The sequence below is a fragment of the Leptodactylus fuscus genome, chromosome 5 (genome assembly GCF_031893055.1).
Source record: "Leptodactylus fuscus isolate aLepFus1 chromosome 5, aLepFus1.hap2, whole genome shotgun sequence".
NCBI lineage: Eukaryota > Metazoa > Chordata > Amphibia > Anura > Leptodactylidae > Leptodactylus > Leptodactylus fuscus.
Window position 1 is genome coordinate 3,454,506 of NC_134269.1, and position 23,538 is coordinate 3,478,043.

At 42.5% G+C, this 23,538-nt stretch overlaps 2 protein-coding genes across 2 annotated transcripts; both read left to right on the forward strand.

Moving 5' to 3' along the window:
* The first annotated feature begins 4,974 nt into the window (after positions 1-4,974).
* LOC142204295 (olfactory receptor 11H4-like) lies at positions 4,975-9,807 on the forward strand. The gene is made up of 2 exons (XM_075275605.1): positions 4,975-4,998; positions 8,890-9,807. Exons 1-2 carry the CDS (start codon positions 4,975-4,977, stop codon positions 9,805-9,807), a joined length of 942 nt encoding a protein of 313 aa, XP_075131706.1.
* Positions 9,808-18,369: 8,562 nt separating this feature from the next.
* LOC142204296 (olfactory receptor 11H4-like) lies at positions 18,370-19,287 on the forward strand. Its single transcript, XM_075275606.1, has one exon. The coding sequence runs from the start codon at positions 18,370-18,372 to the stop codon at positions 19,285-19,287; it is 918 nt and encodes a 305-aa protein (XP_075131707.1).
* Positions 19,288-23,538: the final 4,251 nt, after the last annotated feature.

Consider the following 23,538-nt stretch of genomic DNA (forward strand, 5'->3'; position numbering starts at 1 on the left):
AATGGCACTGTATACCAGTAGTAAAAATTGTGGGTGCACGTAACCCCAATATATTCTTTGAATTCCCAGTCAGACAATGGCACTGTATACCAGTAGTAAAAATTGTGGGTGTATATAGCCCCAATTCTATTGCTAGGGGACTTGCAGGGTATTTCTGGGGTGAAGGTGGGGGGGCACACCGTTGGAATGGGTATCGGGGTATATATGGGGTATACGGGAATACACTGACAGTGTATTCCATTCAGGATCCTGGGAAAGCTGGGTTGCGGCGATTGAGCCCGTCAGTGCCACGTTACACTGACAAGCTTCTCCCTGGAATTTAGCTCTTATAAGAGCTGTTGGTTGTCTTCTCCTTCCTATCCTAGCCTGTCCCTGCCTACCCAGAATCTAAGCCCTAGCTAGCTGGACGGAAACCTCCGTCCTCGGTGAATTGCAAGCTCAGAATGACGCAAACCTGGGCGGCGCTGTTCTTTTAAATTAGAGGTCACATGTTTTCGGCAGCCAATGGGTTTTGCCTACTTTTCTCAACGTCACCGGTGTCGTAGTTCCTGTCCCACCTACCCTGCGCTGTTATTGGAGCAAAAAAGGCGCCAGGGAAGGTGGGAGGGGAATCGAGTAATGGCGCACTTTACCACGCGGTGTTCGATTCGATTCGAACATGCTGAACAGCCTAATATCCGATCGAACATGAGTTCGATAGAACACTGTTCGCTCATCTCTAATTGTCAGTAATGTTCATTGCTTGCAGGAATATCTCAAAGCGTTTCAGCCATTTATTCCAGCATGCTGCCAAGTTTGCTTGGGGCTGGTGCACATCAAATACAGCAAAGGAGGGTAAACAGGCCATGGCTGGTGCTAGGATTGCAGTCTTGTAAACAGTTTTCTGTAGCAGTGAAATACCTTTAGCTGATTATTCTTAATCCTCGTCGCCAATTGTAGTGTTATAGTGAGGATGCAGGTCTTCTGGAATAAGTCCACTATGAGATGGTTACTCTTGTAGATCAGAACACTTTATTCCAGGCTCCATCATGGCTCCCTGTCTAACAACTCCTCCCCCTAAGCTCAGCTCCTCCTCCATTACTACCTCACTGTTACTAGGCAGACAAAGCAGAATAAGTAATCAGAACAGAACATACAAAACATACTTATAACAACATCACAATGTGTGGAGTAGTAACTACAGTCAAGGCCAATATATGTGATTTACGACCCACTGGGTTAATGTGACACACTAGCAACTTGGACAGGCAACGCAGATTCTGCCTCCATGTTCTCACACCATTGACCCTGCAATGTCCGTCTCCTTCTCCACTGTGTCCTCAGCCTCCACTGCAGGGACAACACCCAGTGCTGCTCCAGCATACCACATGTGCAGAGCACGGTAGGGTCACACTGTTCTATACTCTGCCTGAGCAAACAAAATTACACAGGGAAGGAACTCCTCCGTTGTCTCAATCAAGAAATCAAATCCTGGCTTTCTCCAAGAAAACTTAAAATCAGAACCATGGTGACCAACAATGGCAAAAACATGTTCCTACTGCTGTGTCAAGGAAGGCTGAGTCATGCGCCCTGCATGGCATACATGTTTAATCTGGTTGTCAAGCATTTCCTTAAGACTTCCCCCCATCTGCAAGACATCCTAAAAATGTGAAGGAAACTGCATGCACTTAAGCCACTCATACACAACCAAGTACACGCTCCTTGAGCTGTAGCGGCAGTACGGACTCTTACAACATAGGCTGATATGCGATGTTTCCATCCCTTGGAATTCAACCCTTAAATGTTGGATCGAATAGATGAACAGAGAAAATCCATAAATGAATTCTTGATGATACAAGCAGACACACGTACTCCCCTGTGTAACTTTTAAGTTTAGCCAGTGGTAGCTCATGTGTGACGTCTGCCGTTTGCTCATTTCCGTTGAAGATCCAGGAGAATAGATTAGCATATTTTTTACCCAGAATCCCTAGCGGAGCAGGAATGACTTGTAAGTCTCCGTACTACCTATGTAGGCAAACACTCTCCCTGACGTGTACAATTATCCCCTAACCCTGGTCTATAGTCTCTCACTCTGCCAAATCAGTATCCCTACGCTATGCTGAGGAGGTCCAATAGGCTGAAACAGCGCTGTCCATAGCTGGGAATCTGTTCCTTTTGGAATAGAAATACTGATTTGTCAATCATGATTAAATAGACTTTTTAACTGAGGCATTCATGATGTTAAGGAGGCTGCCCTCTAGAGGGCGGTGTACAGAGTGCACTGTTCTCCTAATTACATCCTGGAGAATAGATTTGCATATTTTTTACCCAGAATCCCCTTGAGGAGGTCACTTTATTAGTCAGTTGCCAGGAATACGGGATGAACAATGTCATTCGACTGCGGCACGACACTGGAGCAGATGAAGAGGGGGATGGCATGACACTGGGACAGATGAAAGGGGGAGACATGAATCTGGGGGCAGAGATGTGAGGACATGAATCTGAGGGCAGAGATGGGGGGACATGAAACTGGGGGCAGAGATGGAGGGGGGACATGAAACTGGGGCAGATAAAGGGGTTATATGAAACTGGGAGATGGAAGGGGGAATATAATTTACAAGTGACTGTAGGAAGATTATACGGTGTGGGGGCACATGAAAAATGAATGAGAATGGGAAGAGTCAACATAAAAGTGGGCGGAGCTAAGTTTGCCGCGGCGCACACGTACGCCGCATATTTTGTCCCTCTTTCGGCTCTTCAAAATTTGGGAGGTATGTACATGGACACTTGCACTGTGCACACGCGAACACATGGATCCTATGCACACATACACGCATACATATACACGAACCACACACGGGCATGCACACGCATACATATACATGGATCACACATGTGCATACATACACTCACGCACTGACAAAACACGTATCCTTAGTGTCCTGGTATCCTTAGTGGCTGCTTGCCCACTGCAGTATTTTTCACGGGCCTCTGGGCCATGGATTTTTTGGTTCCATAGACTTCTTTGTGCACAAAGCTGTGAATTTCGCAGGCTCCATAGAAGTCTATGGAGATGTAGAATCCACAGCCCATAGACTGTATTGTTACTGTAATGTGTAAGCAGCCTTACTGTGTAGCAATATTTGTCAGACAAAAATTGCCAGATAGTAACATTGTCAGTATTGCTCACTATACAGGAGCCGAATCACTGAAGCCCGACAATAGATAGTTGTGTAACTGGAAACCAATGAACTACTTATAGATTACACTGGAGGGAGGGGGAGGGGCTGCACTATGTTGTTATTTGGGTGTAAAAGTTTTATATGTTTGTGTAAGGGGCATAAATTAAAATTTTTGATAAAGAAATAGTTCAATAAATAGCTGTAATAGTTTATACTACATAATATGTATTGAACATGTAAAATCAATAAAAATTTTGAAATAAAAAAAAAAAAGTTGTTGTTCACATCAATGTTACTACAAATTAGTAAAATGCCAAAATAATAAAAAATTAAAGTGGGAAAAAAAGACTTTCTGTAGCTCCGAGAATGTCATTATCAGTGTGACACTGAGAATATTACTTTAGCATGACCAACAATGTAACAGATTTTCCGCGAGCGAAGCCGCCGGGTATTCTACTAGTATAATATAATATATGGGGGTCACTGTGCAATATAATACAATATAATATAATATAATATATGGGGTTCACTTTTTCAATTGAATTAATATAAAAATAAAAAATAAAAATTTGATGATATTCTAATTTATTGAGAAGCCTTTACATATTCAGAAGTTTTCATTATCAATGAGTGGAACTAGAGGAGACAAATGAGACAATGGCAAAAAAAACCCCTTTAGATATAGTATACAATTTCTTTGTAGCAGTCATACTTTCAGAAAATGTTGCTTTTTTTCTGAATAAAATTTCTGTGATCTCCTGACAATGATTAATTATCATTAATTTCTTTCTTTGTAAATTGATCACAGGAGACCTGAGGTAATGGCAAGAAGGTGACATGGTCTTATTTCCCACAATCCTCTGCCTTCCCTTTGTGTATAGCTGTATATATACAGGCCGTTCCTTTATGTGCCTGGTCACACACAGGCGTTACATTGGAGGTTCCTGCGCTTTATTATTTTCTATGTAATGATGAATAACTGAGGGAAAGAAGGAAGAAATATTCTGGATGATGGAAAGATCTGACGTAAGTACAAAATCCTTCTCTAGAAATATTCTGATTATCTGATACATTATAGGCGATGTTCCAAGGATTGGAGGAGCGGGAAGTGTTAGATTTACTATGTTACAGGATAGGAGAGCAGGAGAGAAGAAAGGGAGACGTCTTGTAGAATGAACAGACCTAGACTGGATGTGGATTGGATCTAGAAGGAGCCGCCGGGTCTCAGACTGTAGTGAAGGGAACGGCTGCCATTCCCCCTCTTTATTATCATTAGAATGGAGAGAAAAGACCAAAAACATTGGAGGATCTGCTCAGTATTCCTGGATGGAGACTCCTAATAACATGGACTGGGTGTGGATTGGATCCCGGAGGTCTCAGACTGTAGCGAAGCAAAATTATCTCTCCAGGATCTGTCTTCTAACGTTCTGTTACATTGTATCTTTAGTTACCGTCACCAATACATCATATATTTAGTTGGCCTTTATAGTAACAGGTTGTGAGCAGCGCAACATTGGCAGATTTTTATTTAGACATCTGTTCCTTAGTTTTAGATATTTAGGTAATTTTATTGCTGCTGTTTGGTCTTTAGTAGATTTATTATAGACGTGTGATTTGTTATCATCGACTGTTGGAAATAATTTGGGCCGAGCATTCAGACACCAGTAGTAGATTTCTGGGAACATCCTTGAAAGGCAGCAATCCCCCTCCCCCACTGGGTGGTCACACATAGACAGACACAGATCGGACACGTTATGATAATTTATCACAATATTATGTTGCTTTGAGAAAATCTGCTTGACCTGTGATAGAGATGTCTGAATATGTCCGGCCAAAGGTAAGGAAGGGCATATCTGTATATACCTTATAGACACAACTGTATGTGTAGTGTTCACTCTCTATAGTAATATTAGTTGATATCTGACTTCAAACAGTTACAGAAACTGGAAAAAATGCTTTTTCTTGGTTACATCATTGTTATACAAACAGCTAATCTCCAGGAATACTGAATAGACGGCAGTGAGGGAAAGACAGACGTGGACTAATAAAGCCTATGGAAGAAAGACGGGCAGTTCTCAAAGGGGAACACATATACAAACAGAAACTGTTAGGACAAGACTGACAACCGCACAGAAGCAGCTGTAGAGATCCCAGGTCTATTTCTATCAGTCATTACTTTGTTATTTTCATTAAGATATGTCTTTAATATGTGATGTATGGGCACCTGGCAAGTCAAACTCCCACAGATCAGCTGCATCAAGAAACAGCCGGGCTCACTAGCACCTCAGACTTATTTCTGTATATTTGACAACCTGTTTATTGATCACATAATATATCAGCAGCTCAGTCCCATTCAAGGCAGAGCCCCTACATTATGTACAGTGCTGTGATTGGAATTGGTAGCACCAGACAACTGATCTGTGGCGGTCTCACATATTGATGCCCTATCTTGAGGGTAGTTCAACAATATGTAAGAGTTTGGTATTAAATACAAGGCAAGTTTATATATATACATGTCCCAGCAATGACGGTATGAGTGCTCATGATTTGTATTGTTTTTATAAAAAGCCAATTCTCCATCACTTTCTAAGTGGTTCAAAGACACAAATTATAACCATAGCTTTTTGCAATATAACTGTCATGTATGTCTAAAAAACCATGGACAAGCACATTTTCCCAAAAAAGGGTAATTATTGGAGAATTTTTAAATGTTAAGTGTGTAAAATCAATTGACAATGCAGTGTATGGTTACATAAGGAGTTTATGTCATCTGCTTACCATCTGTTTTTCCATAGACATACTTATCACTGTCACTTGGACATAACTTCAGATGTGTTTGCCTTATATAGCCTGAGAATGGGATCCTAGGAGCCCTAAGAGTATTCTACACTATGTTTTATAGATAGGTTCCTAGGAGCCCCAAGAGTATTCTACACTATGTTTTATAGATAGGTTCCTAGGAGTCCTAAGAGTATTCTACACTATGTTTTATAGATAGGTTCCTAGGAGCCCTAAGAGTATTCTACACTATGTTTTATAGATAGGTTCCTAGGAGCCCCAAGAGTATTCTACACTATGTTTTATAGATAGGTCCCTAGGAGTCCTAAGAGTATTCTACACTATGTTTTATAGATAGGTCCCTAGGAGTCCTAAGAGTATTCTACACTATGTATTATAGATAGGTTCCTAGGAGCCCTAAGAGTATTCTACACTATGTATTATAGATAGGTTCCTAGGAGTCCTAAGAGTATTCTACACTATGTATTATAGATAGGTTCCTAGGAGTCCTAAGAGTATTCTACACTATGTTTTATAGATAGGTTCCTAGGAGTCCTAAGAGTATTCTACACTATGTTTTATAGATAGGTCCCTAGGAGTCCTAAGAGTATTCTACACTATGTTTTATAGATAGGTCCCTAGGAGTCCTAAGAGTATTCTACACTATGTTTTATAGATAGGTTCCTAGGAGCCCTAAGAGTATTCTACACTATGTATTATAGATAGGTTCCTAGGAGTCCTAAGAGTATTCTACACTATGTATTATAGATAGGTTCCTAGGAGCAATAAGAGTATTCTACACTATGGTTTATAGATAGGTCCCTAGGAGCCCTAAGAGTATTCTACACTATGTTTTATAGATAGGTTTGGCAGTGGGTCAATTATGGTGTGTGGCCACACAGCTCTCCATGTTCTCACCAGAGGTAGCCTGACTGACATTAGGTATTGAGATGAGATCCTCAGACCCCTTGTGAAACCACATGGCCCTGGGTTCCCCCTAATGCAGGACAATGCCAGACCTCATGCGGCTGGAGTGTGTCAGCAGTTTCTGCAAGATGAAGGCATTGAAGCTATGGACTGGCCCGCCCGTTCCCCAGACCTTAATCTGGGAGGAGATCCCTCAGGAGACCATCCACAACCTCATAAGGAGCATGCCCAGGCGTTGTAGGGAGGTCATACAGGCACATGGAGGCCACACACACTACTCAGCCTCATTTTGACATTTATTAAGGACATTACATCAAAGTTGGATCAGCCTGTAGTGGGTTTTTCCACTTTAGTTTTGGGGGTGACTCCAAATCAAGGCCTCCATTGGTTAATACATTTGATTCCATTGATGATTTGTGTGTGATTTTGTTGTCATCACATTCCACTTTGTACAATGAGAATATTTCATTCATTCCGATCTAGGAGGTGTTCAGTGTTCACTTAATTTTTTGGAGCAGTGTATATTATTATTATTATTATTATTATTATTATTATTATTATTATTATTATTATTGTGTTTATTACATTTCTTGGTTACAGTTGTTGTTCCTGTCTGAAGATGATGCTGATATCTATGATTGTGATGTTATAGTTTTGTTTCCTTGTTTTTAGTTACTATGTCTCCTAGTATCTCTCTATACGCTATGAGCTTGTATGTGTTCTTTCTTGCTATATACTACTGTATTATCCATCATGTTGTAACCAACTGAATTTCCCCATTGTGGGACTATTAAAGGGATCCTATCTTTCAAACCCTTTTTTTTTTCTAACTAACACGTCGGAATAGCCTTAAGAAAGTGTATCCTTCTCCTACCATTCGCTGTCTTCTCTGCGCTGCCGTTCCATAGGAATCCCGGTTCTTGTTGGTATGTAAATGAGTTCTCTCACAGCACTGGGCGTGGTCCTCATGCTCAAACAGCATTGCTAATGCTACCAGAGAACTCTTCAGTGCCGTCTCCATCTTCTTCTGGAACGAGGTCTTCACCGCATCTTCTTTCATCGGTGTCTTCTATCTTCTGGGTTTTGGGCCTAGGGCAAGCCAACTGTGCATGCCCACAGGCCATGAGATAATGGCTGCTTCCAATACTGTGTAAGCGGCCACTTTTCTTGTGGCCGCAAGCATGCGCAGTCGGCTTGCCCATAGGCCTAGAAGTTAGAAGACACCGCCGGAAGAAGACGCGGTGAAGACCTCGTTCCAGAAGAAGGTGGTGCTGGAGACTTCTCTGGCAGCATTGGGGCTGCCCCCAGTGCTGTTTGAGCGCTGGGTCCCTCCCCCAGTGCTGTGAAAAGAACTCATTTGCATACTGACAAGAACCAGGATTCCTATGGAGCGGCGGCGCGAAGAAGACAATGAAAGGTAGGAGAAGAATAGCCTTTCTTAAGACTATTCTAACAGGGTTTGAAAGATAGGATCCCTTTAAAGTATTATCTTATCTTAGCTTATAAGAGTTTATACCTATAAAGTTTGGTTATGTATAATTTACATAGTTACATAGTAGATGAGGTTGGATGAAGACATTAGTCCATCAGGTCCAACCTATAACCCTACAATCCCTACAGTGTTGATCCAGGGGTGGGCAAATCCCCATGAGGCTCCAGCCAATTGCCCTATTTCAGTGGAAAAAATTCCTTCCCGACTCCAAATCTGGCAGTCAGAATAAACCCTGGATCAACGTGTCCTTAAAATCTAGAGACCATAACCTGTTATATTTTTTCTCTTCAAGAAAGGGACCAGGCCCTCTTTGAGCTTGTTTAATGAATCCGCCATCACCACTTGCCGGGGCAGAGAGTTCCAGAGTCTTGCTTAAGAATATTAGACATTATATTCCTCGTACTGTGCCCTGTACATCCACAGGTTATTAGCACAACATGGACAATCTTATGTTCTTTCAATAGGCTGCGCACAACATCATCAACAAATCATATCATGTCCGTCACATTTGTCTATTTATTCTTTTTGCAGAACAATCTAACTGTTATCACAGAATTTTTCCTCTTAGGATTTCAAGGAAGTCAATTACTAAGAAATCTTCTCTTCCTTCTGTTCCTCATTGTTTATAATCTAACACTATGTGGGAACCTCCTGATCATCACCCTGGTGTCCACCAGTAAGATCCTCCACACCCCAATGTACTTCTTCATCTCACAACTCTCCATCAGTGACATCTTACTGACCACAGATATTGTCCCCAACCTGCTCCACATCCTCCTGAATAATGGGGCGGCCATTACTTTTGTTGGCTGTTTTATACAGTTTAATTTTTTTGGAGTTTCAGAAGCTTCTGAATGTCTTCTCCTCTCAGTGATGTCCTATGACAGATATGTGGCCATCTGTAATCCCCTCCGTTACACTTCTATCATGACAAATGGATTTTGTGGAAAGTTGATCGCCATGTGTTGGTTGTTAGGTTTTTTCTTTTCATTCATTGCGACCATAACAGCTTTACAGTTATATTTTTGTGGACACAATGTCATTGACCATTTATTCTGTGATCTTGTTCCATTTCTAAAACTTTCCTGTTCCGATACTTTCATTATTCACCTGGAGATTAATATTATGGGCGCCCCAACTGTATTAATCCCAACCACCATCATTGTAGTGTCTTATACTTCTATTGTCCGGGCCGTCTTAAGGATCCCATCCAGTACTGGTAGACAGAAAGCCTTCTCCACCTGTAGCTCCCACCTCATTGTGGTCTCCATATTCTATGGGTCTATGTTCATTGTTTATGTTCTTCCAAAAAAAGGACAAACATCAACCATGAGTAAGATCCTCTCCCTCCTATATACTGTGTTCACCCCTCTGATCAACCCCATTATATACAGTCTGAGGAATAAAGATATTAAGAAAGCTGCACAGGAAATTATTCATAAACACTGAATGACATTAATATCTATATATTGGTTATATATTGTAATATGTTTTATGATTTTTTTGAGACTAACTTGAACCATTTTTCCCATGGACCATTGCCTGGTCAACTTGCTACATAGGACGTATCTATAATATCTATAGTAGTTTAGTTTGTCCTACCTTTAAGCGGGTATTAAAAAAGGCCTCAATTTTTCACTGATGGTGAGGGTCTAACAGGTGGAGAATGAGTAGTCATTCCTATGCTATATGGTGACAATTCAGCTGTCACTGCACAAGCAAGTGGGTATGCATTGGGCCATTTGCACAAGTGACCCAGAGGAACTCCCTGAATCCATCTTCACTGCATACTGGCACTGTATTTCTAGGACATCTGCCTCGTCCTCCTCATCTCCCTCTTGCTGTTCCGGTTGCTCCTGCTCCATCTCTCCTGTTACTCATGTAGAAAAACTGACCGATTGGCTATACATTCCTTGTGCTCCAATGTCCTCCTCCTCCTCTTCTTCCTTCTTCTTCCAGTTCTCCTCCCACAGGGTTCATGTGACCATGAGATATAGGCACCACATATCCAGTCCCCTGACCTGCCATATTGAAAAGCATCTTTTCCAAGATATGAATCAGTGGAATGATGTTGTTCATCCTGTAGTACTGGCAACTGACTAATAAAGTGGCCTCCTCAAAAGGAACGAGCAAATAGCAGGTGTCATGCATGATCTGCCACTAGGGTTGAGCCAATCTTGACTTTTCAGGATCGATTTTAAAATCCGATTTCCGATCATTTTTCATTCGAACCCGATCTCGATCCCAATTCCGATCCCAATGCAAGTCAATGGAATTTTATTTTTAATCGGAGATCGGATTTTAAAAGTAATCCTACCCCCTGGTGTCCACTTACCTCCAGAGATGGCTGGTCTGGTGCCCGGTGCCTTCCTTCTTCTTTGCTTCGCTGCAGCTCCATGCTGCTCCCTGCCCCCTCCCTGCCAGGTTAGGAGAGTGTGGGCGGGTACTGGGAGGGGAGACGTCACGTCTCCCCGCCCTGTACCCGCCCACACTCTAAGCCACAAGCCCCGCCTACCTAGCGCTTTAAACACTAACCTGGGAGGCGGGGCAGCGAGGCAAGAAGAAGGAGGGCACTGGAGCAGCCATCTCTAGAGATAAGTAGCTGCTAGAGATTTAGTTTATCCTTCCATTCAAATGAATGGAGGCAGCCGGCGCGCAGGGGGTTAAGGCTGTGTGTCGGCTGCTTCCATTCATTCCTATGGAACTGCAGCGGAGCCTTCACATTGAATATACATCGTATACTCAGTGTGAAGGCTAAGCAATGTATTGTGGGAAAAATCACCGATCTTGATCCCACATAAAAAGATTGTGTTCGGAATTCCGATGGCGATCATGAAATTTTCTCGATCGCCGATCGGAATCCGATCTTTTCCAAACACAATCGCTCAACCCTATCTGCCACTGATTAACATTGAAGTTACACAGAGGAGTACCTCTGCCCACTTGGATCATCAATAAATCATTTATGGCTTTTCTCTATTCATATAGTCGGTCCAGCATATGGAGGGTTGAATTCCAACGGATGGAAACATCAGATATCAGCCTATGTTGCGGGAGGCCGTTCTGCCGCTACAGCTCAACAAGGGTGTTCTTGGCGGTATACAAGTGGCTGAAGTGCATGTAAAGTTTCCTTGACATTTTTAGGATGTCTTGCAGATGGATGGAACACTTAAGTAAATGCTTGACAATCAGATTGAACACGTGCGCCTTGAAGAGCGCATGGCTCAACCCTCCTTGAGGCAGCACCGACACCATGTTCATCCCTTTGTCGGTCACCATGGTTTTTATTTTAGATCGTCTTGGAGAAATCAGGATTCAATTTCTTGATTGATGACACAGAACAGTTCCTCCCCTGTGTGACTTTGATCGCTCATGCAAACAAGGTATAAAAAAGCATCACACCACTGTGCTCTGCACATGTGGTATGCTGGAGGAGCACTGTGAATTGTCCCTGCAGTAGAGACTGAGGACACAGTAGAGGATGAGGTGGACATTGCTGCAGGACCAACGGCGTGAGAACGTGGAAGTAGAAGCTGCGTTACCTGTTCAAGTTGCTGGTGTGTCACATTAACCCAGTGGGCCATAAATGACATATATTGTCCTCGGCTGTAGTTAAAATTCCACACATTGCACTGTCATGCACTTTTGCAGACACCAACAGGCTCAGGAGTGGCCCTCTGAGCCACTGTTCTACATATTTGTTGAGGATTGATAATGCATTTTAGGCAAAGAAATGGCAGCTTGGAAGTCTCCACTTTGGCTCAGGACAGGCCATTAGTTCTCTGAAAGGTGCAGAGTCCACCAATTGTAAAGGAAGTTACTGCACCACCAGCAACCTGGATAGGAGCAATGACTGACTAGGAGGAGGAGCAGGAGCATCAGGACCAGAGATGATTTGAAGGACACACCTTCGTCTGAGATGGTGGAGCCTTGACTGCCTGAAATGGGATGCATGCCACTAGGTGATGCAACATTTCCTTGACCCGCACATTGGAGCCACGGATCTCACAGGCCACTTTATGGTGCCTCTGCATATGTTAATGCAGGGCTGTGGTGCAAACAATGGCACCTTGGCAAGACTTCACCTTCTGTCCACAGATTTATCATATAGCCATGTTCACCTCTCCCTAGTGGCTTAAAAAACTGCCATACCGCGGAGTACGTGATTTTACCCTCAACACTGCACATTAATTGACTGCAATCACCACTGCCTCTGTAAAACCCTGCACCACTGCAAAGCGGTTGGCCTACCTTGGGCACATTTGGCCCCTGACTTCCCACTGCTTCCACCCTTCTGATTCTGCAGCTGCCTCATGTGCAAGCTTCCACCCTCCTCTGCTGATGATAATGAAGACCCTTCGTCATCCACTAATGTCTGCAGGTCATTGATGTCCTCTCCAATGGTCTCTGAGCCAGGAGCCTGACTGCACGCAACACCAGCTCCCACGCCACTCTCCTCATCACTACTTCTTCTTTTTTGCCCACGTCAAGGGAGATTAGCTTCAGTGATATGGCTTGTAAACTTATCGATTATGTTGCGTCCCGTGGACAAAGGAACATCAAAATCTCTGGATATGGATTTGTAAACTTAAGATCGTTGATATTTTCCCACAATTTCGGTTCTCAAGTCATCGCACAGTTCTCTTCACCTCTTGTTTGTCTCCATGTTTATTGTGGTACACACAGAAAGACAATGCAAAGATTGAGTCAACTTCTCTCCTTTTTAACTGTTTTCAAATGTGATTTTTATATTGCCAACACCTGTTACTTGCCACGTGTGAGTGTCACATCCTTCAAATAAATTTATTTACCCACAATTTTGAAATGGTGCCAAAAACTCTGTCTCACCCGTTTTTGGAGTTTTGTATGAAATGATGTCCAATTTGCTCTTTTATTCTTAGTTTTTTGGTGTTCAGATTTACACAAAGGAAATAAATATGTATATCCACCTCTAGATACCCCCGAGCTCCCCTACTTAAATGACTACCAGTAGTAATACTTCCATATCCTCACCACTACTGCCTCCACAACCACAAACAGTGATGTTTTCCAGATTGAGCTTCCTATCTATCTCCTATCTATCTTCCCTATATCTCCTATCTCTCTAATCTCCTTCTCCAGTCCTAACACTGTACACTTCTCCACACTCTATTATCTGTATATATGTGTATTCCATATCATCTCCTTTTGCCTGACTGTCTGAGATGTTCCTATCTGTCTAGTCTCTCCCCACAAAATGGAAACCTTCTCTTTCTGCCTGGGCTTTTTATACGGCTTATCAATGACTTCTCTCCTAATGATTGGCCCTGCCATGAGTCTTGTATGCAATGAATTATGGGTGAACCCTGCATGATCCCTGTGGAGATGTGACCCTGTGCTTTTTTCCTGCTTTCACATTGCAGCGAGTTACCCAGTTCAGATTTGTTAGGGTCCAAAGTTTTTGCAAAGCTTAAGTTGAATTTGTTTTGATAAGAATCAGTTTCCTCATCTGTATTCAGTGCAATATCACAACATGCCAGTAAAATCCTCAAAGGCTGTAACTCACAACAAATGCACTGGATCACCACATATAGACACAAATAGTATAGCACTTTATGATAGGGTATCATGGAGACATGTCCAGCCAAGATAAATGGATCCATCTGTATACTTTGCTGTGCACCCTGGCTGCCATCGTAGCTACTATCAGCGCACTATCGCAACGGAATACAGATGGTGAAACAGAGAAATAATCTAATCACTATACTTTGTAGTTTTTTGGATGTTGGGGTAGTTAGTGATCATTGTATCATAGGGATTAAATGGTCTGGATTGGAGTTGTGTAGTGCATGCACCATACTCGTAATATGACGTGAATGTCCTCATCCAAATGTACATCATGGCTACATAGTGGTGAGCAAATGGCCAAACTCATAAACGTGTCCAGTCCATCAGTCTGATACAAGAAAAAACTGAATTGGTGATATTAAATGTCAACATGCCCAATCCTTTATTCCAGAAGTAGATAAGCAATATGTGTAGAAGATAAAGGAGTCTGGAGAAGATGGAAGAGACAGGAGGTCTAGAGAGGAGGACTAAGGAGTCTGGAGAAGATGGAAGAGACAGGAGGTCTAGACAGAAGGACTAAGGTGTCTGGAGAAAATGGAAGAGACAGAAAGACTAGAGAGGAGGACTAAGGTGTCTGGAGAAGATGGAAGAGACAGAAGGTCTAGACAGAAGGACTAAGGTGTCTGGAGAAGATGGAAGAGACAGAAGGTCTAGACAGAAGGACTAAGGTGTCTGGAGAAGATGGAAGAGACAGAAGGTCTACACAGAAGGACTAAGGTGTCTGGAGAAGATGGAAGAGACAGAAGGTCTACACAGAAGGACTAAGGTGTCTGGATGGACAGAAGATGTGAAGTAGTCAGGAGGCCTCAGGGTCCAGTTCTATCTGTAGGGGTACAAGGGGTCAGTATGGTGTGTACCGGGCGGGAGGTCCACTGTCATCTACCAGATCCTTCTTATTATACATTTCTATCAGTATTTACTTTATTTACCTTTTATCTACAATGTAACTGCATTGGATAAAGTTTTACCTTTAACAAATTTTAACAAATCTCCAGAGGTCCAGGAGACACCCGAGGTAATGGGTAGAAATTAGATTTCTTCTGTAGAATTCATCATTTAATAAAGCTTTACTTTTTCCTGAAGAAACTTCTTGTGATCTCCGGACAATTCTCAGAAGTTTTCCTTCTCTGTAAGTTGTAACACAGGAGAGCTGAGGTCATGGCAAGAACATCCCATCGTCTTATTTCCCACAATCCTCTGCCGTCACTGTGTGCTTCTATATATACAGGGAGTAAGAGAGATCCAGAGACATAGACTGGCTGGAGATGGAGAGATCTGATGTAAGTTATTATTATTATTATTATTATTATTATTATTATTATTATTCTGTGGATATGGCGCTGTCCTAGTCAGTAACATTGTACAACATCATATCTCATCTCATAAATCCATTCATGTACAATGATTATTATTAGACTCATCCATGTAGAGACTGAGGAGAAGTAACACAACTCTCTGCTGGTTCCGGCACATTCTCCCAATAGAGAAGAAGTGGGAAATGTTAGATTTACTATGTTACAGGATAGGAGAGCAGGAGAGAAGAAAGGGAGACGTCTTGTAGAATGAACAGACCTAGACTGGATGTGGATTGGCTCTAGAAGGAGCCGCCAGGTCTCAGACCATAGTCCAGGATTTCTTCCTAATTTGTCTTCAGATCAGTTTGCTACAATATAACAACATGTTGCGGCCTGAGTGACAGGGATGGCTTTGCCTATACATTGTACTTCATAAACTACAAATCCTGTTCATAGTTTTAGGCATATTTATAGATCTGTTGTACAGACCTTCATAAGTATGGAGTCCCCATATAGGGATCACAATGTACTTTTTTTCCCCCCTCCTTTCAGTATGTCTTTGTAGAATGGAAGGAAATCCACACAAACATGGGGAGAACATACAAACTCCTTGCAGATGTTGTTCCTGGTGGGATTCAAACCCAGGACTCCAGCACTGCAGGGCTAACCATTGAGCCACCGTGTTGCCCAAAGTGCCAAAATTCTGACTCTAATAGCACATGTCTAAAAGTGTTGAACTTTACCACAAGACAAATATTTGGCACAAAATGTGGACAAAAAAATTAACTTGCAACTGTAAGGAACAGAAATTGGTACAAAAACCCGAATTTTTTTGGCTCAACGTAAGTAGACACAAGTAATGTCTCCTATTGGAGAATAGGGTTGAGCAGATCTTGAGATTTCAGGATCGATTTTAAAATCCAATTTCTGATCATTTTCCAGCCAATCCTGATCGTGAAATTTGCTTGATCGCCAATCGGGATGGGATATTTCCTGATCCTGATCGATCAACGCTATTGGAGAGAAAAATAAGAGGAAATTTCTTTTTGCATTTTTTGAGCGCACACCAGGTGGGCCCCATTAAAGTTAGAGATGAGCAAATTTTTCTAAACAATTCTATTCGATCTGAATTGATTGATGGCAACTCACATTAATAACAGCTATTAGAGATGAGCGAGTAGTAATCAATCGAGTAGGTATTCAATCGAATACTACGGTATTCAAAATACTCGTACTCGATCGAGTACCACTCGCTATTCAAATGTAAAAGTTTGATGCAGAACCAGCATTGATTAGCCGAATGCTATACAGTCGGCCAATCAACGCTGGTTCTTCTCCTACCTTTAGAAGTCTACTCCGTGCAGCGTCCCCGCGGCGTCTTCCAGCTCTGAATTCACTCTGCCAGGCATCGGGCCTGGGCAGAGCCGACTGCGCATGTCCTCTTGTAGTGTGGGCATGCGCAGTCAGCTCTGCCCAGGCCCGATACCTGGCAGAGAGAATTCGGAGCCGGAAGATACCGCGGGGAAGCTGCACGGAGAAGACTTCTCGGAGGATCCAGCTCGACCCTCACTCGTGGACTTGCTGAGTATAATTTGATCGAACGTTGCCTACCCCTGAAACGAGCATTTTCCCCCCATAGCGTATAATATGGTTTGATATTCGATTCGAGTAGTCGAATATTGAGGGGCTACTCGAAACAAATATCGAATCTCGAACATTTTACTGTTCGCTCATCTCTAACAGCTATGTCTTGGCTGCAGAGAGCCTGTACAGAGGTGTAGAACACTGGGCCCCAATAATTTGAATTTCACAGGTATGATCTATTGCAAACCTGCAATGACCAGCAGTATAATGGCAGTCAGTGCAGCAATGTGTGGTAGGATTGTAGTATTGTAACACCCCGCATGAACCCAGTTGTGCCTCAATACTGTGTATAAATTCCTCCCTGTCCTTTCTATACACTTCTAATGCTCTTTCCCTGAACTTTTATTGAACAGAATGTCAACTTTGAAGTGTTTTCTACCACCTTCCCTAACGTCTGCTGACGTCTCTCCCTGCACTAAGTACAATGGAAAATGCTGGAATCGAAGATGGTAGAGGGCATTTACAGGGCTGACTGGCTGCACATATGGGATTGTGGAATTAATAATTTAGATCAGGATATAACATATACCCATTTCCCCGAAAATAAGACATCCCCCCCTTCACCTCCTGGACCACCTACAATCGGCAGTCATGCCAGCGCTCCGCTAAGGAAGCACCAGCATGACTGCGGATTGCCCCCCGCTCCAGCCACTGCATAAGACATCCCCTGAAAATAAGACAGGTAATATATTTCAGAAGAGAATTTAATATAAGACACTATCTTATTTTCGGGGAAACAGGGTAGTGTAATCCACGTGAATCGACTTAAACCGAGTTCAATCTTGCGGTCGGTATTCTGTTTGGGGACCCCCTAATGGAAACCTATATGCATAGAAAAGCGGATATCTCGGACAACACGCGGATTATGATGAGGTCCGTGTGGTTTCCATTCGGTTCTCACATAAAACATGCAGAGAGAAAAGTAGTGCAAGCAGCATTTTTCTCTTCAAATGTTTCGTGCAGAAACCACACAGACCTGATCATAGGCTATGGGGTCCATGTGGCTTCTTAGGTAATTGCTTTTTAATGTGTATAGGTTTCCATTCGTGGGGTCCCCGAGCGGATTCCCCAAATGGAATAATGAACGTAGATGTGAACAGGGCCACAGCAACAATTTACTTTTCTATGTATTTTATTAAAGTTAAATTTTTTCATGCAAAGCTGCACCTTTTATGCCACGTGGACCTTAAGTTCCCCGGGACAGGGTTGGAAGCAGATCTGCACATATTTAAGCATCAGGCTCAGACCTGCAGTTTTCCTTTTGCTCTCAATACTTTATAGGAGCTCCTGGTACTTTTTATTATATGATTTTGTCCTGGCTACATAGCTATGTTTTTGGCCCTTTTCTAGTTTCTTCCTACGTTTTGGTTATTTGTAATGTTTGGAGATTAAGCAGATGATATTACCATCAATGTACCATGCCAGGACACTCACATTTGCTTTGTTTTTCGACTTGCAGACAAATATGACTGTTATCCCAAGTTTTTTCCTCTTAGGATTTCAAGGAAGTCAACTTTTAAGAAATCTTCTCTTCCTTCTTTTTCTTGTTACTTACAATCTAACACTATGTGGGAACCTCCTGATCATCACCCTGGTGTCCACCAGTAAGATCCTCCACACCCCAATGTACTTCTTCATCTCACAACTCTCCATCAGTGACATCTTACTGACCACAAATATTGTCCCCAACCTGCTCCACATCCTACTGAATAATGGGGCGGCCATGACGTTTGCTGGTTGTTTCACACAGTTTTATTTTTTTGGTGCGTCAGAAGCCTCTGAATGTCTTCTCCTCTCAGTGATGTCTTATGATAGATATGTGGCCATCTGTAATCCTCTTCGTTACACCTCTATTATGACAAATGGATTCTGTTTCAAATTAGTCGCCATGTGTTGGTTCTTGGCTTTTTTCTTTTTATTCTTCATGACCATATCTCCATCAAAGTTACATTTTTGTGGGCCAAATATCATTGACCATTTATTCTGTGACCTTGTTCCATTCCTAGAACTTTCCTGTTCTGACACCTTTATTGTTTATTTGGAGATTTATATTATGGGTGCCCCAACTATATTAATCCCAACCATAATCATTGTATTATCTTATACTTCTATTGTCCGGGCAGTCTTAAGGATCCCATCCAGTACTGGTAGACAGAAAGCCTTCTCCACCTGTAGCTCCCACCTCATTGTGGTCTCCATATTCTATGGAACAATATTTATTGTTTATGTTTTCCCAAAAAAAGGACAAACATCGACCATCAGTAAAATAATATCCCTGCTATATACTGTGCTCACCCCTCTGATCAACCCCATTATATACAGTCTGAGGAATAATGATATTAAGAAAGCCGTAAAGGAAACCATTCATAAGCACATTATGTAATATATGGCAGTGTATCTTTGGAGACCAACATGAACCTTTTTTCCATGGACCATTACCTGAAAAAATAAGTCTCACTACTAAAGGTGAAGGAAAATGTTCGTTGTTGTACCGTGTTAGCCAGTGGGTTGGAAATAGAAAAAACAAGAAAACTTGATACTCTTCAGTAGTTGATACCTTTTTAATGGCTAACTCATAATGATGACAAATGGCTGACGTTTCGGAACACTTAGGCTCCTTTATCAAAGTAAATTTAAAACATTTCTGAACGAGCATATTTATATACAGAGCAGGCACAAAGGGTGTTAGAATTCAGGAGGAAGGGGGGGGGTTGTTAGTAATTGGTAGAGACAATGTAAACACTTACAGGTCCTTATCAGTTCACACGTTACTGTAAAAAGACATGAAACCCTGTGACGCATTAAGTCCACACTCGAGTGTTAGAAGCAGTGTCATGAATTTATACTCATGTATGCGTCTTTCTCTCTTTGATCTGAAATTCCCTCTCAAAACCAAAATTTTCATGTGATCGGTGATGTTGTGGTCCCCTACAAAAATGCTTTGACACGGGAAGGTCAATTCTTTGTTCTTTAATTGTATGGCGATGTGAGTTCATGCGCATTCTTGGTTGCTGTCCGGTCTCTCCAACATACAGATTTATCAGTGGAACATTTGGTGCATATTATTAAATACACTACATTAGGTGGCTGCAGGTGAAGGTACCTGGAATTTTACATTCCTTGTTCGAGTTTGTTATCTCTATCCTGTCGGTGGTCAGTATGTGGGGGCAGGTTTTGCACCTCTTATTTCCACATGGAAATGTTCCTGTGTTAGTTGGGGGTGATAGTGAGCTACTGACCACCATATTCCTGAGGTTTGGTGGCTGTCTGTAGCACAGGAGAGGGGGGTCTGGAAATATGGATGTTAGACGGTTGTCTTTTTGCAGTAGTGGATGTAATTTGCATGTGATTCCTCTCAGCGTCTCCAGGTGGGGGTTATATGTGACAACCAGGGGCACTCGATTGTTTTCCTTTTTGGTATTGTATCTTAATAACTCCGATCTTGGTACTCTGGTGGCTCTGGTGATTTGGTTATCAATTGTTCTTGGATGGTAACCCTGCCTCAAGAATGTGTTTCTAAGGCCTTCAAGGTGTTCATCTCTATCTGCAGGGTTAGAGCATATGCAATGGTATCTGATGGCCTGGCTGTATACAATAGAGTTGTCAGGATACGGAGTCGCCGCGGTCTCCTTGCTGCGCGGCGTCTCCCTGGGAGACGTGTTAGGAGTTCTATTGGGTGTGCTTAGGTCATTAAGGGTTAATCTTTTCCTTGCCTTCAGTCTCCATGTCATTAGCCATCAGGTGTGTTTCTCTGCTGCTATTTAAGCTCCACCCAGGCATGGATCCTTGCCAGCCATTCACTTTGGGTTTCCTGGTTCCCCTGCTCAGTCTGATTCTCTGTCTGTTAATATTTGGTCTGTTCTCTTGGTTAATCTGCCCGGCTTGTATTTTTGACTATCCCTTGTCTTTTGATTTGGTACCTTTATTATATCTCCTGGCTCGACCTCTTGCTCGTCTGACCTCGCCTTCTCTTCTGTGTCTTGCTGGGACTTGTGGTCCTCCCTGGTTCCATGCTGTTTAGTCTTTTGTTTTGCATTGCATTGACACTGTGCTTTCTGTTTAGTCTTTTGTTTTGCATTGCATTGACACTGTGCTTTCTGTTTAGGTGTGGCTCTACCTGCTGGAGCTCCTGAATGGAATTCATTAAATAAGTTTTTTGAAACATTAGGTCAGATTTATGATGACCCTAATACAGTTGCCTTGGCCGAGTCCCATCTGTTGTCTATTCAGCAGGGAGTTAGAACTGCCGAGGACTATTGTACGGAGTTTCGTCAGTGGAGCTCTCAGTCAGGGTGGACAGACAGACCTTTTTTAACCCTTTTTAGACAAGGCTTATCAGATTCTGTAAAAGATGCTCTAGTAAGTCATCCAGTCCCTGAAAATCTAGGAGACTTTATGTCCTTGGCTATTTCTATTGATAGGAGGCTTAGGGAAAGGCGTAGAGAGAAATTAAGCAAACCTGGGTCTTCAGCTAAATCCTGGTCTGTCCTTTCGGAACCTATACCTCCTTCTGCTGTTCCTACCTCTTGTTCTATACCTGAAGAAGAACCAATGATATTGGGGTCCACAACCGCCTCCAGGAGAAAGTATTGCCTAGAAAACGCTCTGTGTCTGTATTGCGGCAAACCTGGACATATCCTGAGAAACTGTCCAACCAGACCTAAACCACCACCGGGAAACGCCAATGCTTGAGTGATTTCCGGGAGGGTCACTCAGGCACACAGGTACCTCCTAATAATATTGAGAAATGTTTACTCCCTGCTATTCTTGTTAATGGTAACAAAACTTTTGCATGTCAGGCGATGGTGGATTCAGGTGCCGCCATGAACTTCATCCATGAAGTGGTGGCACAAGTCCTAGGAATTGAATTAATTCCCTTGAAATACCCATTTCAGGTATCTGGAGCAGATCTAACCCCTTTGTCTGAAGGGAAAATCTTAGCCCGTACTGCTGAGGTGCAGTTTTTTGTCGGCAGTTTACATGTTGAAAAAGTGTCATTTTTTGTTATGAAAAAACTTGCTGCAGATGTTATTCTTGGTTTACCCTGGTTGCGTGTACATAATCCAGTGTTTGATTGGGAAACTTCGGAGTTGGTTAGATGGGGAGATTCCTGTACTTCTCATATTAATACTATTTGTACTATCAAAAATGATATCAAAATTCCAGAATTTATTACCGAGTTCAAAGACGTCTTTGATGAGCTGAGTGCGGAGGCCTTGCCTCCACATCGACCTTATGACTGCGCAATTGATTTGGTTCCTGGAGCTAAACTACCCAAAGGTCGCATTTTTAACCTTTCAGCTCCTGAGCGCGAGTCCATGTGCCAGTACATTAAAGAGAGCCTATCTAAAGGACATATCCGACCTTCAGTTTCTCCTGTGGGGGCGGGGTTTTTCTTCGTTGAAAAAAAAGATGGTGGCCTCCGACCTTGTATTGACTACAGGGAGTTGAATAAGATTACGGTCAAAGACCAACATCCTCTGCCACTCATTCCAGATCTTTTTAACCAGGTGGTGGGGGCTCGATGGTTTTCTAAAATTGACCTCCGTGGAGCTTAAACTTGATTCGGATAAGAGACGGGGATGAGTGGAAAACCGCATTTAATACCCCTGAAGGTCATTTTGAATACCTAGTTATGCCTTTTGGTTTGAGCAATGCTCCGGCGGTATTTCAACGTTTTGTGAATGACATTTTTAGGGATCTGTTAAGTAGATAGCTAGTAATTTATTTAGATGACATCCTCATATTCTCACCGGACTGGGAGTCACATCAGCAACATGTAAAAGAGGTTCTTCTTAGGCTACGTCAAAACCACCTCTGTGCTAAGTTATCCAAGTGTCAATTTGGAGTCCAGGAGATAGGTTTTTTGGGATACATCCTTACTCCTGGTACCATTGGTATGGATCCCAGAAAGGTATCTGCAGTACTTGAATGGGAGAAACCTACTACCTTAAAAGAAGTTCAGAGGTTTCTAGGTTTCGCCAACTATTACCGAAAATGTATCCGAAATTTTTCTTCTATTGTTAAACCTCTCACCGATTTGACCAAAAAGGGGGTGGATCCTGCCTCCTGGACACCAGAGACGGAGGTAGCGTTCGTTACCTTAAAACAACTTTTTACTTCTGCCCCAGTCCTGGTCCATCCTGATCCTGAATTGCCCTTTATTGTAGAGGTTGACGCTTCAGAAGTAGGTGTAGGAGCGGTTCTGTCTCAGGGCACTGAACCATTTACCAACCTCCAACCTATCGCCTACTTTTCCAGGAGGTTCTCCACTACCGAGGCCAATTATGATGTTGGCAATAGAGAACTTCTGGCGATTAAGTGGGCCTTTGAAGAGTGGAGACACTTCCTGGAGGGGGCCAGACATAAAATTACTGTACTAACTGACCACAAAAACTTATTATATTTAGACAAGGCGAAAAGATTAAATCCCCGTCAAGCCAGGTGGGCTCTATTTTTCACTAGGTTCCACTTTGTAATTACCTACCGTCCCGGCTCAAAGAGTACTAAAGCATATGCCTTGTCCAGAAGTTTTGGTCTTAGTGGTAGTTCTGATGGGGAACCTGAAAATATACTTGCTCCTGGGGTGGTAGTGGCAGTTGTGACCTCGGATCTTGAAACCCGTATCCTCAAC

Bases quoted from the DNA above. Each gene is read 5' to 3' on its own strand.
- LOC142204295 (XM_075275605.1), top strand. From the start codon at position 4,975: ATGTCTGAATATGTCCGGCCAAAG. The intron at 4,999-8,889 runs GTAAGGAAGGGC...TTCTTTTTGCAG, and splicing joins CTGAATATGTCCGGCCAAAG to AACAATCTAACTGTTATCAC.
- LOC142204296 (XM_075275606.1), top strand. From the start codon at position 18,370: ATGACTGTTATCCCAAGTTTTTTCCTCTTAGGATTTCAAGGAAGTCAA.